This window comes from Bos indicus x Bos taurus, chromosome 9, assembly GCF_003369695.1.
Source record: "Bos indicus x Bos taurus breed Angus x Brahman F1 hybrid chromosome 9, Bos_hybrid_MaternalHap_v2.0, whole genome shotgun sequence".
NCBI classification, from domain to species: Eukaryota; Metazoa; Chordata; class Mammalia; order Artiodactyla; family Bovidae; genus Bos; species Bos indicus x Bos taurus.
Window position 1 is genome coordinate 49212158 of NC_040084.1, and position 17599 is coordinate 49229756.

Sequence of the window (17599 nt, forward strand, 5' to 3'; positions counted from 1 at the left end):
CAATAACCTCAGATATGCAGATGACATCACCCTTATGGCAGAAAGTGAAGAGGAACTAAAAAGCCCCTTGATGAAAGTGAAAGAGAAGAGTGAAAAAGTTGGCTTAAAGCTCAACATTCAGAAAACTAAGATCATGGCATCTGGTCCCATCATTTCATGGGAAATAGATGGGGAAACAGTGGAAACTGTCAGACTTTATTTTTTTGGGCTCCCAAATCACTGCAGATGGTGACTCCAGCCATGAAATTAAAAGACACTTACTCCTTGGAAGGAAAGTTATGACCAACCTAGATAGCATATTGAAAAGCAGAGATATTTATTTGCCAACAAAGGTCCGTCTAGTCAAGGCTATGGTTTTTCCAGTGGTCATGTATGGATGTGAGAGTTGGACTGTGAAGAAAGCTGAGCACCGAAGAATTGATGCTTTTGAACTGTGGTGTTGGAGAAGACTCTTGAGAGTGCCCTGGACTGCAAGGAGATCCAACCAGTCCATTCTAAAGGAGATCAGTCCTGGGTGTTCACTGGAAGGACAGATGCTAAAGCTGAAACACCAGTACTTTGGCCACCTCATGCGAAGAGTTGAGTCATTGGAAAAGACTCTGATGCTGGGAGGGACTGGGGGCAGGAGGAGAAGGGGATGCCAGAGGATGAGATGGCTGGATGGCATCACCAACTCCATGGACATGAGTTTGGGTGAACTCCGGGAGGTGGTGATGGACAGGGAGGCCTGCGTGCTGTGATTCATGGGGTTGCAAAGAGTCGGACACAGCTGAGCGACTGAACTGAACTGATACATAGGCCATTTAAAATTGTTACAAATGTACTTGAAAAGAATATATATTTTCATTTATTTTAGGTTAAATTCACTAATTTCAGTGCTCAACTTCCATTTCTTTTGGTTGATGTTGATTTGACCTATCAATAATTGATCGATTATTGAACTTTCACTTTGATGTTGGACTTGTTACTTTTTTCTGGAAATCTGTTTTAATTTATTTTGAGGCGTGTTGAGGTTTAATTAATTTTTATTGAGGCATGCAAATTCAAAATTTTTATACCTTAGTGAGCTATAACTTCTAATATTATGTAGAGAGGGTTTTTTTTTCCTCCTATCCTTAATAATACCTTTTGTTTTAAAGTCTCTTTTATCTGATCTGATGCTGTTGATACAGCCACTAGCTACTTTTGGTTATCATTTACAGGAGGATCTTATTCCATCTTTTAACTTTCAACCTTTCTCTGTCTGTTTTAGGTATAGCTCTAGTGTTTACTTGATTGCTGTTTAGTAATTCAGGCTGTCAATCTTTTGGTGTTAAGATTAATTTGTTTACATTTATTGTGAGTATTGATATATTTGGGCTTCTTTCTCTTTGATCTACTTAATTTATACTTGGTCTAGTTGTAACAGCATACTGCGTTATTCAGATATCTCTCTCTTGCAGAGCACCACTTTTGTTTTCACTGTATCTAATCTATTATTTAACTCATTATTGATTGTTTTTTTGTTTAAGTATGTAGTTTTATTTCTAAAAGTTATATTTTCCAATTTGCCTAGTCATTTTACTGTTCTTCATTTTAAAAAAATTCTCTTATTTTGTTAAACATTTTATACAATTTTTTTATATGTAGTTAATATAGGAACTGGAGATTTTACTGAGAATCAAATTTTATAATAACTTCAAAGGTGTATGCAATCAAGAAGAGCAGAAACAGGGAGTGGTCTGAGGCATCCTATATGGTCTCCTAGTTACTATTCCAGTCCCATTAATGGACAGATACTCTTTGGCTCAGAATAATTAGTGAGGTCTCTTAATTGAGGTGTGTAGGTCTTTTCACACGTTGAGAAGTGCTTGGGTTACAAAACATCTCTATTTTTAGACTCTGGAGTGGGAATCCTAATAAACTCTGCCCTATTGACATTTGGGGCTAGATAATTCTTTATTGTGAGGAGGCTGTCCTGTGCCTTATAGTGTGTTTAGCAGCATCAATAGGCCCTACCCACCAGAAGACAGTTGCACCCACCCAACTCCCCAGTGACCCAAAGTGTCACCAGATATTGCTAAATGTCCCAAGTGGGGCAAAATTATTTCTGTTTGACAACTTTCATAGCTTGGGCTTCCCTGGTAGCACTAGTGGTAAAGAACCCACCTGCCAATGCAGGAAACACAAGATGCAGGTTCCAGGGAACCTGAACAGATCCCATGGACAGAGGGGCCATGGGGTTGCAAAGAGTCGGACACAACTGAGCACACACGCACATAGCTTATGTGACATTCTCCAGGGAGCCATGCCTTATAAATGTATATATTGTAGTTTTATTATAATAAGCAAGCTTAAACCAAGATAGCCCTCTAAGAGTATTCCAAGGTTGAGGACCCTCTTCATAATAAATAGTCTATCTGCCAGAAGACGAGTTGTTCAGTTGTTAGCATATAAACAAGGAGATTAGATCAGATCATCTGACTTTTCTTTGCCTGGGAGTTCTCCCCTTCCTCAGCTGCTCTGATTGTTTTCTGGTTCTTTAGTCTTCCCATTACCATGATTTCTTTTTCTCAGTTTTTCATCCTTCTATTATTAACCACACAATTATTGTTGTTTAGTTGCTAAGTTGTGTCCAACTCTTTGCAACCCCATGGACTGTAGCCCACCAGGCCCCTCTGTCCATGGGATTTCCCAGGCAAGAATATTGGAGTGAGTTGCCATTTCCTTCTCCAGGGGACCTTCCCAACCCAGGGATTGAACCCACATCTGCATTGGCAGATTCTTTACAACTGAGCCACCAGGGAGGGAGGCCCAACCAAGACATTATTGACTGCCAAACATATTGCTTTTCTGTTGTGTTTGCTAGCAGAGATGAGTGAAATGAAGGTCTTTTTTTTTTCTTTTTTTTGTCATGAAGCTTACTCTTTGTCGGGTGAGACAATATATAAATAAGTAAATAAGAGACTATCAAATATTAATTAGTGCCTGTAAAGAGGAGTTTTGTATTATGATAGACAGTAGGTGGGTAGCTGCCCTGTCTGTGATTGAGTGGTCTTTTAAGCCAAGAACTTTGTTTAATGAGGCAATTGTATGAACGTCAGAAGAGCACTCCAGGTAATACAAATGCATGTAACTGGAAAAAGCCAGTGAGACAAAAAATAAGAGATTATGTGAGATGAAATCAATGAGCATAAAATGAAATTGGAGAAAAGATGGGCAAATGCTTTTATCTCTGTCATTGTTCCTGGTTGTAGTACTTGGAAATCTACACAATTCATTTGAAGGAATGTTATAGTAGTACCCACAAGCAAGTGTTGTTGGTGTTTTTTTTGTCTGTTTTTTTTTTTTCCCCACCTATAAGACAATGTGTTATAAAAGAACTACATGGGTAGAAAATGTGTCAAGAGAACTTTTCAGCATTGGTAGCAATTGCTTTTTAAGTGTTTTCTTTATTTTAAATACAGGCTAATTTGTTGAATGTGATTATCTCTCCCACCTCCTCTCTACAGTTAAATATCATCTTGTTTTGTTTCAGTTTCAAGTTTCTCATTGTATGGATCACTGATTGAATAATAGATGGCTTTACCTCGACTCACAGGAGCCTTGCGCTCCTTTTCAAATGTCACCAAGCAAGATAATTATAATGAAGAAGTGGCTGACTTACAGGTACATTGTTTTAGATAAAATGATTATAAATATAAAATATGGGCAGATATTTGACAGTCCTTTTCTCAATTCTGTGTGCATTTTAAAAAATGGTAAATTTTACCTTCAGTTCCGTTCAGTCACTCAGTCCTTCTCCTCCCGCCTTCAGTCTTTCCCAGCATCAGGGTCTTTTCAAATAAGTCAGTTCTTCGCATCAGGTAGCCAAAGTATTAGAGTTTCAGCTTTAGCATCCGTCCTTCCAATGAATATTCAGGACTGATTTCCTTTAGGATGGACTGGTTGGATCTCCTTGCAGTCCAAGGGACTCTCAAGAGTCTTCTCCAACACCACAGTTCAAAAGCATCAATTCTTTGGCACTCAGCTTTCTTTATTGTCCAACTCTCACATCCATACATGACTGTCGGGAAAACCATAGCTTTGACTATATGCACCTTTGTTGGTAAAGTAATATCTTTGCTTTTTAATATGCTGTCTAGGTTTGTCATAGCTTTTCTTCCAAGGAGCAAATGTCTTTTAATTTCATGGCTGCAGTCACCATTTGCAGTGATTTTGGAGCCCAAGAAAACAATTGGTAACATCCAGTTGGTAAATGCATGATTTTTTTCTTGGGTCCAAAATCATCAGTACAACCAAGGGGAAAATTAGAGTTGGACATGACTTAGCAGCTAAATGACAGGAATAACATCTGATTCACTGCTTTTCATTTGGTCAGAGGATGTCACAAAGTTTAATCCAGGGATCAAGTTCAGTGATATGAAATAAAATATTTACAGCTTTCTGTGTCAGTTCTTGAGACTGGAAAGATTTATAGTCTCATGGAAAGACTATGTACAGATAAGAATCTCCTGGATTCCTAACCTGTTGTAGGATCAACCTTAGGAAAGCAATACTGATTTGAATATATTGAACCCATCATTTGTTGCTGTCATTCGGTCCCTAAGTCATGTCTGACTGTGATCCCCGTGGACTGCAGCACACAGGCTCCCCCTATCCTTCACCATCTCCCGGAGTTTGCTCATATTCATGTCAGTTGGGGCAGTGATGCTTTCTAACTGTCTTATCCTTTGCCACCTCCTTCTCCTTTTGCCTTCCCATCATAGGAGTCTTATTTTCTTTAAATGCCTTTCATCAAAAAGCATGACATAAAGCTCTTATATACGGTATGGTCTAAGCTATGTAAAAAACAAGCAGGAAAATGAAAAGAGGTTTGTGGTATGTTACCAATTGTTATCTGGGTGTTGGACTTTTTGCATTTTACTTTGCCATATGAAAATTATTTCATAATGAGTATTCATTGTGATTAAACTATAGAAAAAGAAGCTTTTAAAAACATATCTTTGAATAAATGAGGTCCTTTTAAATCACATTTAAATAAAGCTCCTTCTGGGAGCTATAAATTTGGATGTGAGTAGATACAATTTTGCATTCTTGTAGAAGGTGCCAAGTTGTATGATTAATGAAAAATATATGTGATAAATGATAGATTCGAGAAAACTTTTAACCAGTATGTTTCTGTATTATGCTGTCTGTTTCAGATGAAGCGGTCTAAACTTCATGAACAAATTGTAGGCTTGGACCTGACATGGATGAAGATTGTAAAATTTTTGAATGAAAAACTGGAGGAGAGTGAAATGCAAAGAGTAAATGAAGACTTAAAAGCTATATTACAGGCTGCAAAACAAATAGGTATAGTCTTGTTTTTGTTTTTTTTAAACCACTAAAGTTCAAAAAACAGATTCTTTTTAAACTGTATACTAAAATTCCCAGGAAAGTATTTATAATTATAAGATAGTCTTATCTATCAAAGAGCTTAGGATTCAGGGATGCAGAAGTAAGCTAATTAGTATAGTAAAATTAAATTTGAACGATCTTTAGGAATCTATTTAGAGTTTTAAACCACTGTCTTTACTGAAATAAGGATAGGGTAAATTAAAATTGTCATACAGCTGGAAGGAAACTTAAAAGCCATGTAGTTTTTACTCAAACTACTTTCCCAAGATTGAAGAGAGCAAAACAAAACAAATGACTCTTTGGTAAAGCATCTGAATTTATTCATTGGAATTCGTTGCTTCATTCCAGACTCTGATAACTAAAAAGCATACTTTAACACTGCTGCTGCTGCTGCTAAGTCACTTCAGTCATGTCCGACTCTGTGTGACCCCACAGACGGCAGCCCACCAGGTTCCCCCGTCCCTGGGATTCTCCAGGCAAGAACACTGGAGTGGGTTGACATTTCCTTCTCCAATGCATGAAAGTGAAAAGTGAAAGTGAAGTCGCTCAGTCGTGTCCGACCCTCATTGACCGCATGGACTGCAGCCTTCCAGGCTCCTCCATCCATGGGATTTTCCAGGCAGAAGTACTGGAGTGGGGTGCCATTGCCTTCTAGTATACTTCTAACTTCAAATTCAGGTTTTTACGTAGAAAAGCTTGAGACTGATAACTGTGGCTCTGTGTGATCTAGCCTTCATCTTTCTATCTGATCAGAAGTCATCCTTGCTTTTCCTAACTGTGCTTCGCAGACATGCAGCCTTTCTCACTTCCTCAAACCCACCAGTTTGGTGCCTGTTTGGGGTTCTTTCTACATGCTCTTCCCTGTGCTGAGAATGTTCTTCTGTCCTAGTCTTAGAGTGGGTAGATCCTTTCTTGTTTCTTTTGAAGTTATTCCCTTAATGAGACTCTCATTGGTCATCTAATCTCAAATGATTACCCATTCTTTATCTTGTAACCCTTGGTAACATTTTCTCCACAACATTTATTATTATCTGATATTTTGCTTATTTATTGCCTTTGTTTTTCTCAGAACAGGATCTTATTCCTCTTGTTCAACACACACCATCCCTGGTGCTCAAAATAGTGCTTGGTATATTTTAGAGTCTTAATGACAGTTCACTTGACAAATAAATGAAAATTTTTTTCAGGTGATTTCTCGGTAGAAGGAAAATTTAGAGTCTTACTTCACCATATGCTGGTTGACAGTTTTCTTCCTTTCACCAATTTTGGAAGGTGTTTCTATTTTATCTCATATACAAGAATAATTTTCATTTATGATCATCAAATCTTTGAATTTATTATTCTGATATTTTGACTTTGCTGTATCATTCAATTATCATTGATTTGCAATGTAGTATGATGTTAAATTTAATGACCTCATAGTTTTATGTTGTGAAAATATAAAATGAATGTCATATATGTTTTTGCAGTGAGATAATGTTTTGAAATTCAAGGATTTTGGTAAGACTTGAGTTTGCTTATTAAGCCTGGGAAAAATAGAGCACACTGATGTGATTTGTGATAGCATTTGACATACAGTCATACTTTATATTTTAAGAATATTGTGGCAGTTGGGTTCATTGGAAAATAATGGTGAAAATGCAAAGTCTCCAATCTAACTAAATTACCTTGAATAGGATCTTAACCCTTCTGGGCTTCACTGTCTTCATGTGTAAGGTGTTAGAATGATTTTGGGTTGGGGTGTCTGACTCAGATAGTTTTCAAAAACTATAATGTCATTCCTCTTCTTTAATTTATAAAAATACCTCAGAATACCTAGCAAAGGCAGTATAAAATAGTAAGCTTATTCAGCACCATGACTGAATTAATTCTTTATTAAATGATGTGGAAGTTAAGATTTTAAAAAAGTAAGTTTTCCTTCACTACTTTCTGCAAATATCCCTGACAAGTCAAAAATTATTGTTTTAAAAGCCATTTAAAATATAACTTTAAATGTATTTAATATTATCTATTAAATATAATCCTAGGAGTTTTGCCTGTTAGCAAAACATCTGATTCAAACTCAGGGACTAATCTATTGACTGATGTATTTAAATAATTGAATATTTTGAGATGTAATATCTCAAAAGTTTAATACTTCTGTGACAGATGAAATCTTGGGGTCGGATTTAGGCAGGTGCTCTTTTTAATGGTATGTTTAAGTTAAATAACTATTAGCTTTTTAGTGAAATTAGTAGTTGACTGGTAGTCATCTAGTCTGAATGAAAAATACTGGTGATACTGGAAATTTTATTAAAGCTAGCAGCATTAAGAGGATTAGTCTTATGGAAAAAAACGTCTGTGTGTTTTCTCTTATATCATTCTTTTAACACAGGTAATTTTTGTGTAATTGTGTTAAAAAGGTGGAACAAGAGAATAAAGAAAAAGAAAATTACTTGTATTTCAGTTGAGCATATTGGTATGAGGTACTTAAGACCATGTATATTGACGAGTCAGAGTTATGGGTATTTCAGCTCGAAGAGACATCAGGGAACATCTTGTCCAGTGCCATCATTTTGTGTGTGAAGAACCAGGGTCCAAAGTTCAGTGAATCCTGTAGTTGAGTTGTGGTACTTCTAGGCTTGGACCCCAAAGTTTGAAATGGAAACATGATGGAATTCTAGATTCTTTCCTTGTGGTCAGAGGTCAGGTTCTGTCAAGTCTACTTTACAGCTGTTCTCAAATTGACTCCCTCTACATATTCGCTATTGCCCTAGTTCAGGCTTTTACCATGTCGTGTCTGAACCACTGCAGTAGCCTGTTGTCTCAAACTTCCTTTCTTATTCAACTTCTTCACTGTCACTAGACTGATCTTTATAAAAAGTAAAGCTCATTTTAGCCCCAGTTTAGTGGCTCAGCTGGTATCTGCCTGCAATGTGGGAGACCCAGGTCAGGAAGATCCCCTGGAGAAGAAAATGGCAACCCACTCCAATACTCTTGCCTGGAAAATTCCATGGACAGAGGAGCCTAGTAGGCTACAGTCCATTGGGGTCACAAAGAATTGGACATGACTGAGCGACTTCACTTTCTTTCTTTATTAATTTTTTAAACTAGATTCCTTAGAATGGGAAAAGAAAAGCTCCTTTATGAATTGGAATAATTTATCTTCTTCCCATTCTGTCACATGTAACCTTTATTCCTAACATATGTAATATTTACTATAATACTTTACTGGGAAGTACTCACTGTTTTTTCTCTTTGTAATTATGTGTTAGAATAACTTCCCCCGTTGTGTTCATCTGGTAAAATGCTTCTCATCTCTGAAGAAATGGCTTAGGCTTCATCCATGTCTTCTTCTAATGTTGTTATTCCTTATTAATGTTAGCAGACGGTGTTCCATTCGAATGGCATCTCTTCCATACCTTTTTAAGAGTACTTTCTAATTGTTTGGTATTTACCTCAGTCCCTTCACTGGTGGACTGTGAATGCCTTAACGATACAGGAATTCCAGGAATCACAGTGTCTTTGTACTCCAGTGCCTAATGTGGTATGAGGCATATAGTAGATGCTCAATAAGGAAATGAAGTATTGAGAATCCAACTAAAAGTTGACTGTGGTCTTTACTACCTGTGATACTGATAGTGTCTTTCAAGTAACAGCTTTTAAAGAAGTTTTGTAATTTTAAAGTACTTTCTTACCTCTCAGATTTACATTTGATATATTCCCGTGTCTTTTTTACAACTTTATTCTCCCTTCAAGAATGTTTTAATAACAAAACTTAGCTTGAGGAAGAAAATACTATAAATTATTTTAAAATAGTGTTTTTGGCCCTTAATATTAATTTATTTAATTACTCATTGTAGACATAGATGTGTCATTAGAAAATTAATTTATCAGGGTCAGTATAAAAATCAGTTTTATTTCTGTTTATGAGAAGCAAATTTGTAAAAACGCCATTTACAAAAGTACTGAAAATTATCAGATACCTGGAAGTAAATTTAACAAATGATGAACAGGACTTCTTCACGAAAAACTAAAGTATTATTGAGAGAAATTAAAGATAGCCTAAATCAATAGGGGGATATACAAAAGATGGAAACATGACAATAAAGCTATCATTTTTATCCAAATTGATCTGCAGATTCAGTGTGACCTAATCAAGGTCTAAGCAGGTTTGTGTTTGTGAGTTGTGTGTACATGGAAATTGTCAAGGTAATCTGAAAGTTATATGGAAAATTAATGGTGAAGAGCAGCCAAGTCAACCTTGAAAAACAAAGAGGGAGAGCTTACTTTTTGGATATAATAATATTGATTTATTATAAAGATTAGTAATTTAGACAGTGAGGTATTGATCCAAGGATAGACAAACAGACCAGATGGAAGAGGGTCCAGAAACTAGCCCGTGGATATTAGAATACTTGATTTATCATGAAGGACTTCAAGTGTGAGCCATGAGTGATTGTTCAGTATGTGGTGTTGGGTCAACTAGATGTACATATGACAAAAAAATGTACCAATACAAATAATTGAAAGCAACTTATAAAATGAAACTGAAGCTCAGCACAATAAATCTAAAAGATAATATAGAAGAATATCTTCATGATCTTTGGATATAGAATAATTTTTTAAACAAAAAACAGCTTTCATAAAGGGAATGATTGGTAAATTGGACTACATTAAAATTAATGCATTTTATTCTTTCCGTGTAAAAAGGCAGGTTATAGAGTGGGAGAATATATCTTCAACATATGACCAAAAAGATATCTTGTGTCTACAATAAGCCCTATAAATCAATAAGAAAAGGACAGATAATAGTGTGTAAATAAAAATGAGCAAGAGTCTTGAACACTTTGCAGAAGATAATGGAATAGTTAATAAATATGAAAAGATGCCCAACCTTGATAGTAATCAGGGAGATGCCATTACATACCCATCAGAATGGTTAAAATGAAAAAGACTGACATACCGATTGTTGGTGAGGCTCAAGAATATGAAACTAGAATTTTCATCCACCTCTATTAGAGTTTACATTGGTATGACTGCTTTGAATAACTGTTTGATAGGCTCCTCTGTGGTTGGACAAGTGAAATTTAAATCTTGATACAAAGTAATAGGTACATAAGTATCCAGTATAAGTGCCTGTACACGCAGAGACATGTGTGTTCATGGCTACATTATTTGTAAAAACCTTATGATGGAAACAGCCTAATTCACTGTTAAGTAGTGGCATGGATAAATCATGATATATAGATTACCTTATAACAATAATAAACCACAGCTACGTGTAACTTTGTAAACGCATCTTATGAATGTAATGTTGACTTAAAGAAGCCGAACAGAAGAACAGATCATATGATTCTGTTTATATGAAATTGAAAACTAGACATTGCTAATGTCAGGTTTCAGAAGTCAGGATAGTAATGACTGGGAATTAATATGGGAGAAGTTTCTAGGGAGCTCATAATGTTCTGTTTCTGGAAGTACTTACTCAAGTTATATAGGTGTGTTCATTTTGTGATAATTCTTTGAGTTGTGTTTGTATTGTATATATCTTGTTATATTCAAAAACATAAAAATTGTGCTTTTCATATTATCAGTTTTCATGAAATGTTTCAGACTGATAAAATTAAAAATGTATATAGCAAATACCTGTGTATTCACCATTTAGCTTAACACTTGACTATCTTTCCTTCCAGTTTTCTCTTTTAAAAAAATAAAATCTTACTGACGTCTTCAGAACTGTTTATGTACCTTGCTCAGTCTCTGGTAACTGATATAAATAGAATTAAAAATTGGTATTTATCACTCTCATGCCTATTTTTGTTTTTATGACATTTATATATTCATAAATATATGTTTTAAGAATGTATTCAACTCAAATATGAAAACCTACTAAAGTGATAGGGAGCAAGTAAGTTTATTTGTTTTCCTCTGACACCCTCCCTCTGCAGAATTCAGCTTGGTTATGTTGGGGTTAAGGCTGCTAATGGTTTGTCCTTTTCTTTGTACTTGTTGGCTTTTGTTCACCATGTCTGCTCTACTTCTGGCTGTCATATCTTAGCATTAGTCTCTGTTAATTTTTTGAGAGTAGATTATTTTGCTAGGTTTTCTGATAATTGAATCATCTCTGCATTCCTGAAATAAACTCTACTTGCTTATAGTTTATTTTTAGAAATATGGATGGTTCTAGCAAGTTAGTATTTTGTTTAGGATATTGCAACTGTATTTTTGTACCATCTTTTTGTTTTGTTTTCAGTTTTCATATTTTCTTTTAGCCTAGATAATTTCAAGTTATCAGTTAATATATGTGGTACAAATTCAGTTCTGTCATTTACTAGTGGGTGGCTAATATGTGTTTGTGTGTGTTGTGCTTAGTTGTTCTGTCGTGTTCTTCTCTTTGCGACCTCGTGGACTATAGCCTGCCAGGCTCCTCCATTCGTGGGATTTTCCAGGCGAAAACACTGGAGTGAGTTGCCATTTCTTCTTGCAGGGGATCTTCCTGACCCAGGGATCAAACCTGCATCTCTGTCTCCTGCACTGGCAGGCACATTCTTTATCCACTGAGCCATAGAGAGCTAATTAATATCCCTGAATCTGTTTCCTCTTATATAATGTGATGATAGTAGTAATTCTTATGTGTAGTTGTTGTTATGTGAAGAAGTACTACAAAGTGCCTAAAGTAAAGCCTGGCAAATGACTGTCAGTGAATACTTTTATTATAACCTAGATGTACCAGTAGCCATTGGTAAACAAATAGTGCTCTGAGTGGTTAAATGTTAAAGATGTGCCAAAAGGTCAGGAACTTCCTAGGGTAAATCGGGAAGGAATTCTTAGAGAGGGAAACTTGGGACAGAGTTAGATTGTGTTTTGAATGCTAAGGGACAGAGGTGTGTTATATTTATGTTTCTTTCACAAGACAAAATGCAACATGAAAAAGCTGAATAACTTATTGAAAATCATAGATGACTTTTTACAAATGTATAAACAGGCAGTCCAGATTACTTGGCGATATGGCAAAACAGCTGAAAGTTAAATGGCTGTTGTAGCAATGGCAGGAGTTGGAAATAGGATCAACTCTTCACAATTTGCTTTAGCTTATCAGTATATTCTTCATTTACAAATTATTACGACTCCCTTAAGTATAAGGCAATTTATACTGCTCTCTGTAAGAGGTATTTTTAAAAGTTTCCAGTTAATTTTCTGTATTGTATTACCAGGTATAATATTACTAGGTGCCTGATAAATGGATGTAGCACTCAAGTGTATATTTAAAACATTTTTCCCCCTTAGAATTAAAAAAAAAAAAAAAAGGTCAGTTAATTATCAGTGAGCTATAACATTTGTTCAAGGATAGAGTTTCTATTTCCTTCAGTTCAGTCGCTCAGTCATGTCCGACTCTTTGCTACCCCATGAACCACAGCACGCCAGGCCTCCCTGTCCATCACCAACTCCCAGAGTTCATTCAGACTCACGTCCATCGAGTCAGTGATGCCATCCAGCCATCTCATCCTCTGTCGTCCCCTTCTCCTCCTGCCCCCAATCCCTCCCAGCATCAGAGTCTTTTCCAATGAGTCAACTCTTCGCATGAGGTGGCCAAAGTACTGGAGTTTCAGCTTTAGCATCAGTCCTTCCAATGAACACCCAGGACTGATCTCCTTTAGAATGGACTGGTTGGATCTCCTTGCAGTCCAAGGGACTCTCAAGAGTCTTCTCCAACACCACAGTTCAAAAGCATCAGTTCTTCGGCACTCAGCTTTCTTCACAGTCCAACTCTCACATCCATACATGACCACTGGAAAAACCATAGCCTTGACTAGATGGACCTTTGTTGGCAAAGTAATATCTCTGCTTTTCAAGATACTATCTATGTTGGTTATAACTTTCCTTCCAAGGAGTAAGTGTCTTTTAATGTCATTAAAAGGCTGCAGTCACAATCTGCAGTGATTTTGCTATGCTAAGTCACTTCAGTCGTGTCTGACTCTGTGCGACCCCATAGACGGCAGCCCACCAGGCTCCCCCCGTCCCTGGGATTCTCCAGGCAAGAACACTGGAGTGGGTTGCCATTTCCTTCTCCAATGCATGAAAGTGAAAATTGAAAGGGAAGTCGCTCAGTCGTGTCCGACTCTTAGCGACCCCATGGATTACAGCCTAACAGGCTCTGGAGCCCCCCCAAAAATAAAGTCTTGACACTGTTTCCCCAACTATTTCCCATCAAGTGATGGGACCAGATGCCATGATCTTAGTTTTCTGAATGTTGCTTGCTGCTGCTGCTGCTGTGTCACTTCAGTCGTGTCCGACTCTGTGTGACCCCATAGACGGCAGCCCACCAGGCTCTCCTGTCCCTGGGAGTCTCCAGGCAAGAACACTGGAGTGGGTTGCCATTTCCTTCTCCAATGCATGAAAGTGAAAAGTGAAAGTGAAGTTGCTCAGAATGTTTCTTAGTGATGTTCAAAATATGGTTTTATTATAAAAAAGCTTTTATATAACATCAAAACTTTTATGTTAGCCATTTGGTTACTTGAGAAGTCAGGTTGTAATTTGATGCAGAATTTTTAGTAGAAATGATAATATAGAGACTGGATGCTGACTTAAAAGTCTGCCATGTAAGATGAGTATTCACATTTTGTAATGAATATATGTAAAATTAAATAGTTGACTTTAAATCATGGGGACATGTTTTGGTCTATTTTTAATCTCTTGTGTTAGTTACTACTCCCTTTTTTTGTACCAAATATGTTTCTCTATTCATTTTCTTTCATTTAATTATTTGCTCACCCTGAAGGCAGTTATTTCTATATCAATCTAGAAATAATATTTAAGCACTTCATTCAAATTAACACATTGAACATTTCTTGAATACTTTACCCACTTAATGCAAGATTTTGATGAGGTACTTTCATGCACAGAGTTACAATTTCTCTAAAATAATGAAACTCATTATTATTACATTACTTTGGCAATTTAAAATTTGCATCACGTAAATTGTTCAGTTTATTCCCCCAAAATCCATATGGGTAGTTGTTTACCTCTATTGCATCATAAATTTGTTAAGTTGAATCACTTGTGTTTTTTATATGTAATGTTCTCGGAAAGTTGCTGATACAAGTATTTTCCATATTTATAAAGGAAATTTAATCATAATTATCAGTTAGCTAATCTCTATTCAAATATAAAATGCTTATAGCCTCTTTCCTACCTTGCTGATATTTTTAACAAGTGAAATGAGCTTAAGTTAACTCTGTGATGCAGGGTTGTAATATTTTGGTATTTACAGTTTATCAAGTGTCAAGGGTAAAATGGACATTTAAAGTTTGGCCATAACGTGAAACAAAAAATTTGTAAAATATTTTCTCCCATACATTAAAGATTTAACTGGTCAGGGAACTCATTTGTTGACAATTTCTAAATTGAATATTTAGCAACGATGTAAACAGTTGATAGATATTTTTTATTCATTTTCAATTAAAATTTCCTACTCATCCTTTTTAATTATTTAGGTAGGCAGTTTAAAAAGCTGTAAGTTTCAACCTTGTAACTCTTAATATTTTGCACTAAAAGATCGCTGGGGGGGTGGGGGGAAGGCCTTTACTAGCGAGTTGGGGTGGCACCCTTGTTGCTGCTCTCCTTGGGCACACAGTTCTCTGCTCCAATCCTGAGCTGCCTTCTTATCGGGGGTTCTCTGACAGCCAGTCCCCCTGTGGGTGATACGTCATCACATGCGGACCGGGCGCAGTGACGCACGTCTCCGCCCCAGGCTGGAAGACACGCATGTGCAGTCACCTGAACACGGCTTAATCCACGTCTTCATTATGCGTTAGTGCTGTGGAGAAGTTCCTTAGTTTCAAAATGTGATCGTCAGTTTCTTGGAGAGCCAGTAGTTCTAAGAATGCTGTTTTCAAATACTTCTCAAAAATTGCAGCTCTCAGACTCTCGAGTAGCACGGTGCAGAGTTTCAATTTTGAGAAACCCCTTTGTACTCTTGCCTGGAAAATCCCATGGATGGAGGAGCCTGGAAGGCTGCAGTCCATGGGGTCGCTGAGCGTCGGACACGACTGAGTGACTTCGCTTTCACTTTTCACTTTCATGCATTGGAGAAGGAAATGGCAACCCACTCCAGTGTTCTTGCCTGGAGAATCCCAGGGACCGGGAAGCCTGGTGGGCTGCCGTCTATGGGGTCGCACAGAGTCGGACATGAAGTGACTTAGCATTTGTGCGTAGAACCGTGTTCATTCTTAGCAATCTGCCTTAGAGATGCGGTAAAGTAGGGCTTTCCTGGTAACTCAGACGGTAAAGAATCCGCCTGCAACGCGGGAGACCTGGGTTCGATCCCTGAGTTGGGAAGATCCCCTGGAGGAGGGCATGGAAACCCACTCCAGTATTCTTGCCTGGAGAACCCCCATGGACAAAAGAGCCTGGCGGGCTACAGTCCATAGTGTTGAAAAGCGCAACACACAGCAGGTTATCCAGAAGAATTAGTAATTAGGCAAAGCTATTATTAATAATATGTGTGAAGCACCATTATGAACTAAGTTTAAAAGTATCTGTATGTTACTTAAATTTTTTTATAGATGTACAAAAGGGCTCAAATTAAAAATTTGAAACCTTGAGAAAATTGTTTTTAGATCTTTGTAGGTGTTCCTAATGAATCTTCAATTTATTTTTTCTTCAAAAGTGAGCTGATAACCTTTTTTTCCCCCTCACTTAAAATATATTGTGGAGATTATTTTATAGCAAGATACATGGATCACTGCATTATGTTTGGGTTTTTCAGATCACGCTGGTGGTAAAGAAACCGCCTGCCAATACAGGAGATAATGAGACTGGAGAGACAAGGCTGCTAGGCTCTCGATCCCCTGGAGGAGGGCACGGCAACACACTCCCATATTCTTGCCTGGAAAATCCCATAGACAGACGAGCCTGGCAGCTACTCCATGTCGCAAAGAGTCAGATGCGGCACACGTTATGTTTAATGTATATAATATATGGCTGTAATGTAATTTAACCAATGACCTAATAATAGGCATTTAAGACGTGAGTCTGAGTGAACTCCGGGAGTTGGTGATGGACAGGGAGGCCTGGCGTGCTGCAGTTCATGGGGTCGCAAAGAGTCGGACATGACTGAGTGAACTGAACTGAACTGAAGTTAATTCCACTTTTGGTAATAAATAATAAATAAATCATTTATTTCCTAGGGTGGTGATTATTTGTTTATTAAATGAGAATAAGCATCTGCCTGCAATGTGGGAGACCTGAATTTGATCCCTGGGTTGGGAAGATCCCCTGCAGAAGGAAATGGCAACCCACTCCAGTATTCTTGCCTGAAAAATCCCATGGACAGAGGAGCCTGGTGGGCTACAGTTCATGGGGTAGCAAAGAGTCTGACACGACTGAGCGACTTCAAATGAGAATTAGAGATAAATCTGGGCTTCCCTAGTAAGCTCAGTGGTAAAGAATCTGACTGCCAATGCAGGCAACAGGGAAATGGCAGTCCACTCCAGTATTCTTGCCTAGAAAATCCCATGGACAGAGGAGCCTGGCTGGCTACAGTCCATGGGGTCACAAAAGTGACAACAACAACAAAAAAAACCAAATAACTAAGAGATAAATCTACTTTCCAGAAGTGTAGTGTAGTAGAAAAAGTTTATTTAGGAGTTAGAAGACTTCTTTGAATCTTGCTCATTAAATAGCTATTTGATCTCTCCCAAATTTAATCTAAAGTCTCTTGTAGTATCTATAAAATGGAGATAATTTTGTTAAGAAGAATTAAGATAATTTAAAAGTTCTTAGTAAATTGTGTAAGAAAAATCCAAGATGCAAAATAATACCTTTACCAAAGAGCACATGTATAATGTTAGGTACAAAATGAGTTTGCAAATGTGAATTCCATTTATGGTCAGACTTCCTTAGTCCCAGTTCTATTGAATTATCTATAGAATTATCACAATCCATAACTTATCCAAAACCTAAGTTCTCCAAATCTCATATATAGACAGAATAACTAAAATGTACACAAATGCTATTTAATTAATTAAAGGCATTATTTGATCTCTAGAAGATATTTGTTATGTATTTTCCTAAGTACTAAAAGAATATGGCAGATGGTGCTTTATGAATTCTTTATAATCATGGAAGGTTTTATAGACTTTATACTTGAAGAATTAAATAATGGACTTATATTGTGTGCTTAACTTCACTTGAATAAATTGTTAGTCTTCTACACACATGTGGAAATATCAGATAC

General features: G+C 37.0%; 1 protein-coding gene across 1 annotated transcript in view; it reads left to right on the forward strand.

Annotated features, from left to right (window-relative positions):
• ASCC3 (activating signal cointegrator 1 complex subunit 3) overlaps positions 1-17599 on the forward strand; it is a 334203-nt gene that overhangs the window by 17185 nt on the left and 299419 nt on the right. Inside the window, exons 2-3 of the mRNA XM_027551338.1 lie at positions 3518-3648; positions 5184-5334. Of these exons, the coding sequence (XP_027407139.1) occupies positions 3559-3648; positions 5184-5334 (241 nt within the window). The 5' untranslated portion in view covers positions 3518-3558. The remainder of the gene's footprint in view (positions 1-3517; positions 3649-5183; positions 5335-17599) is intronic.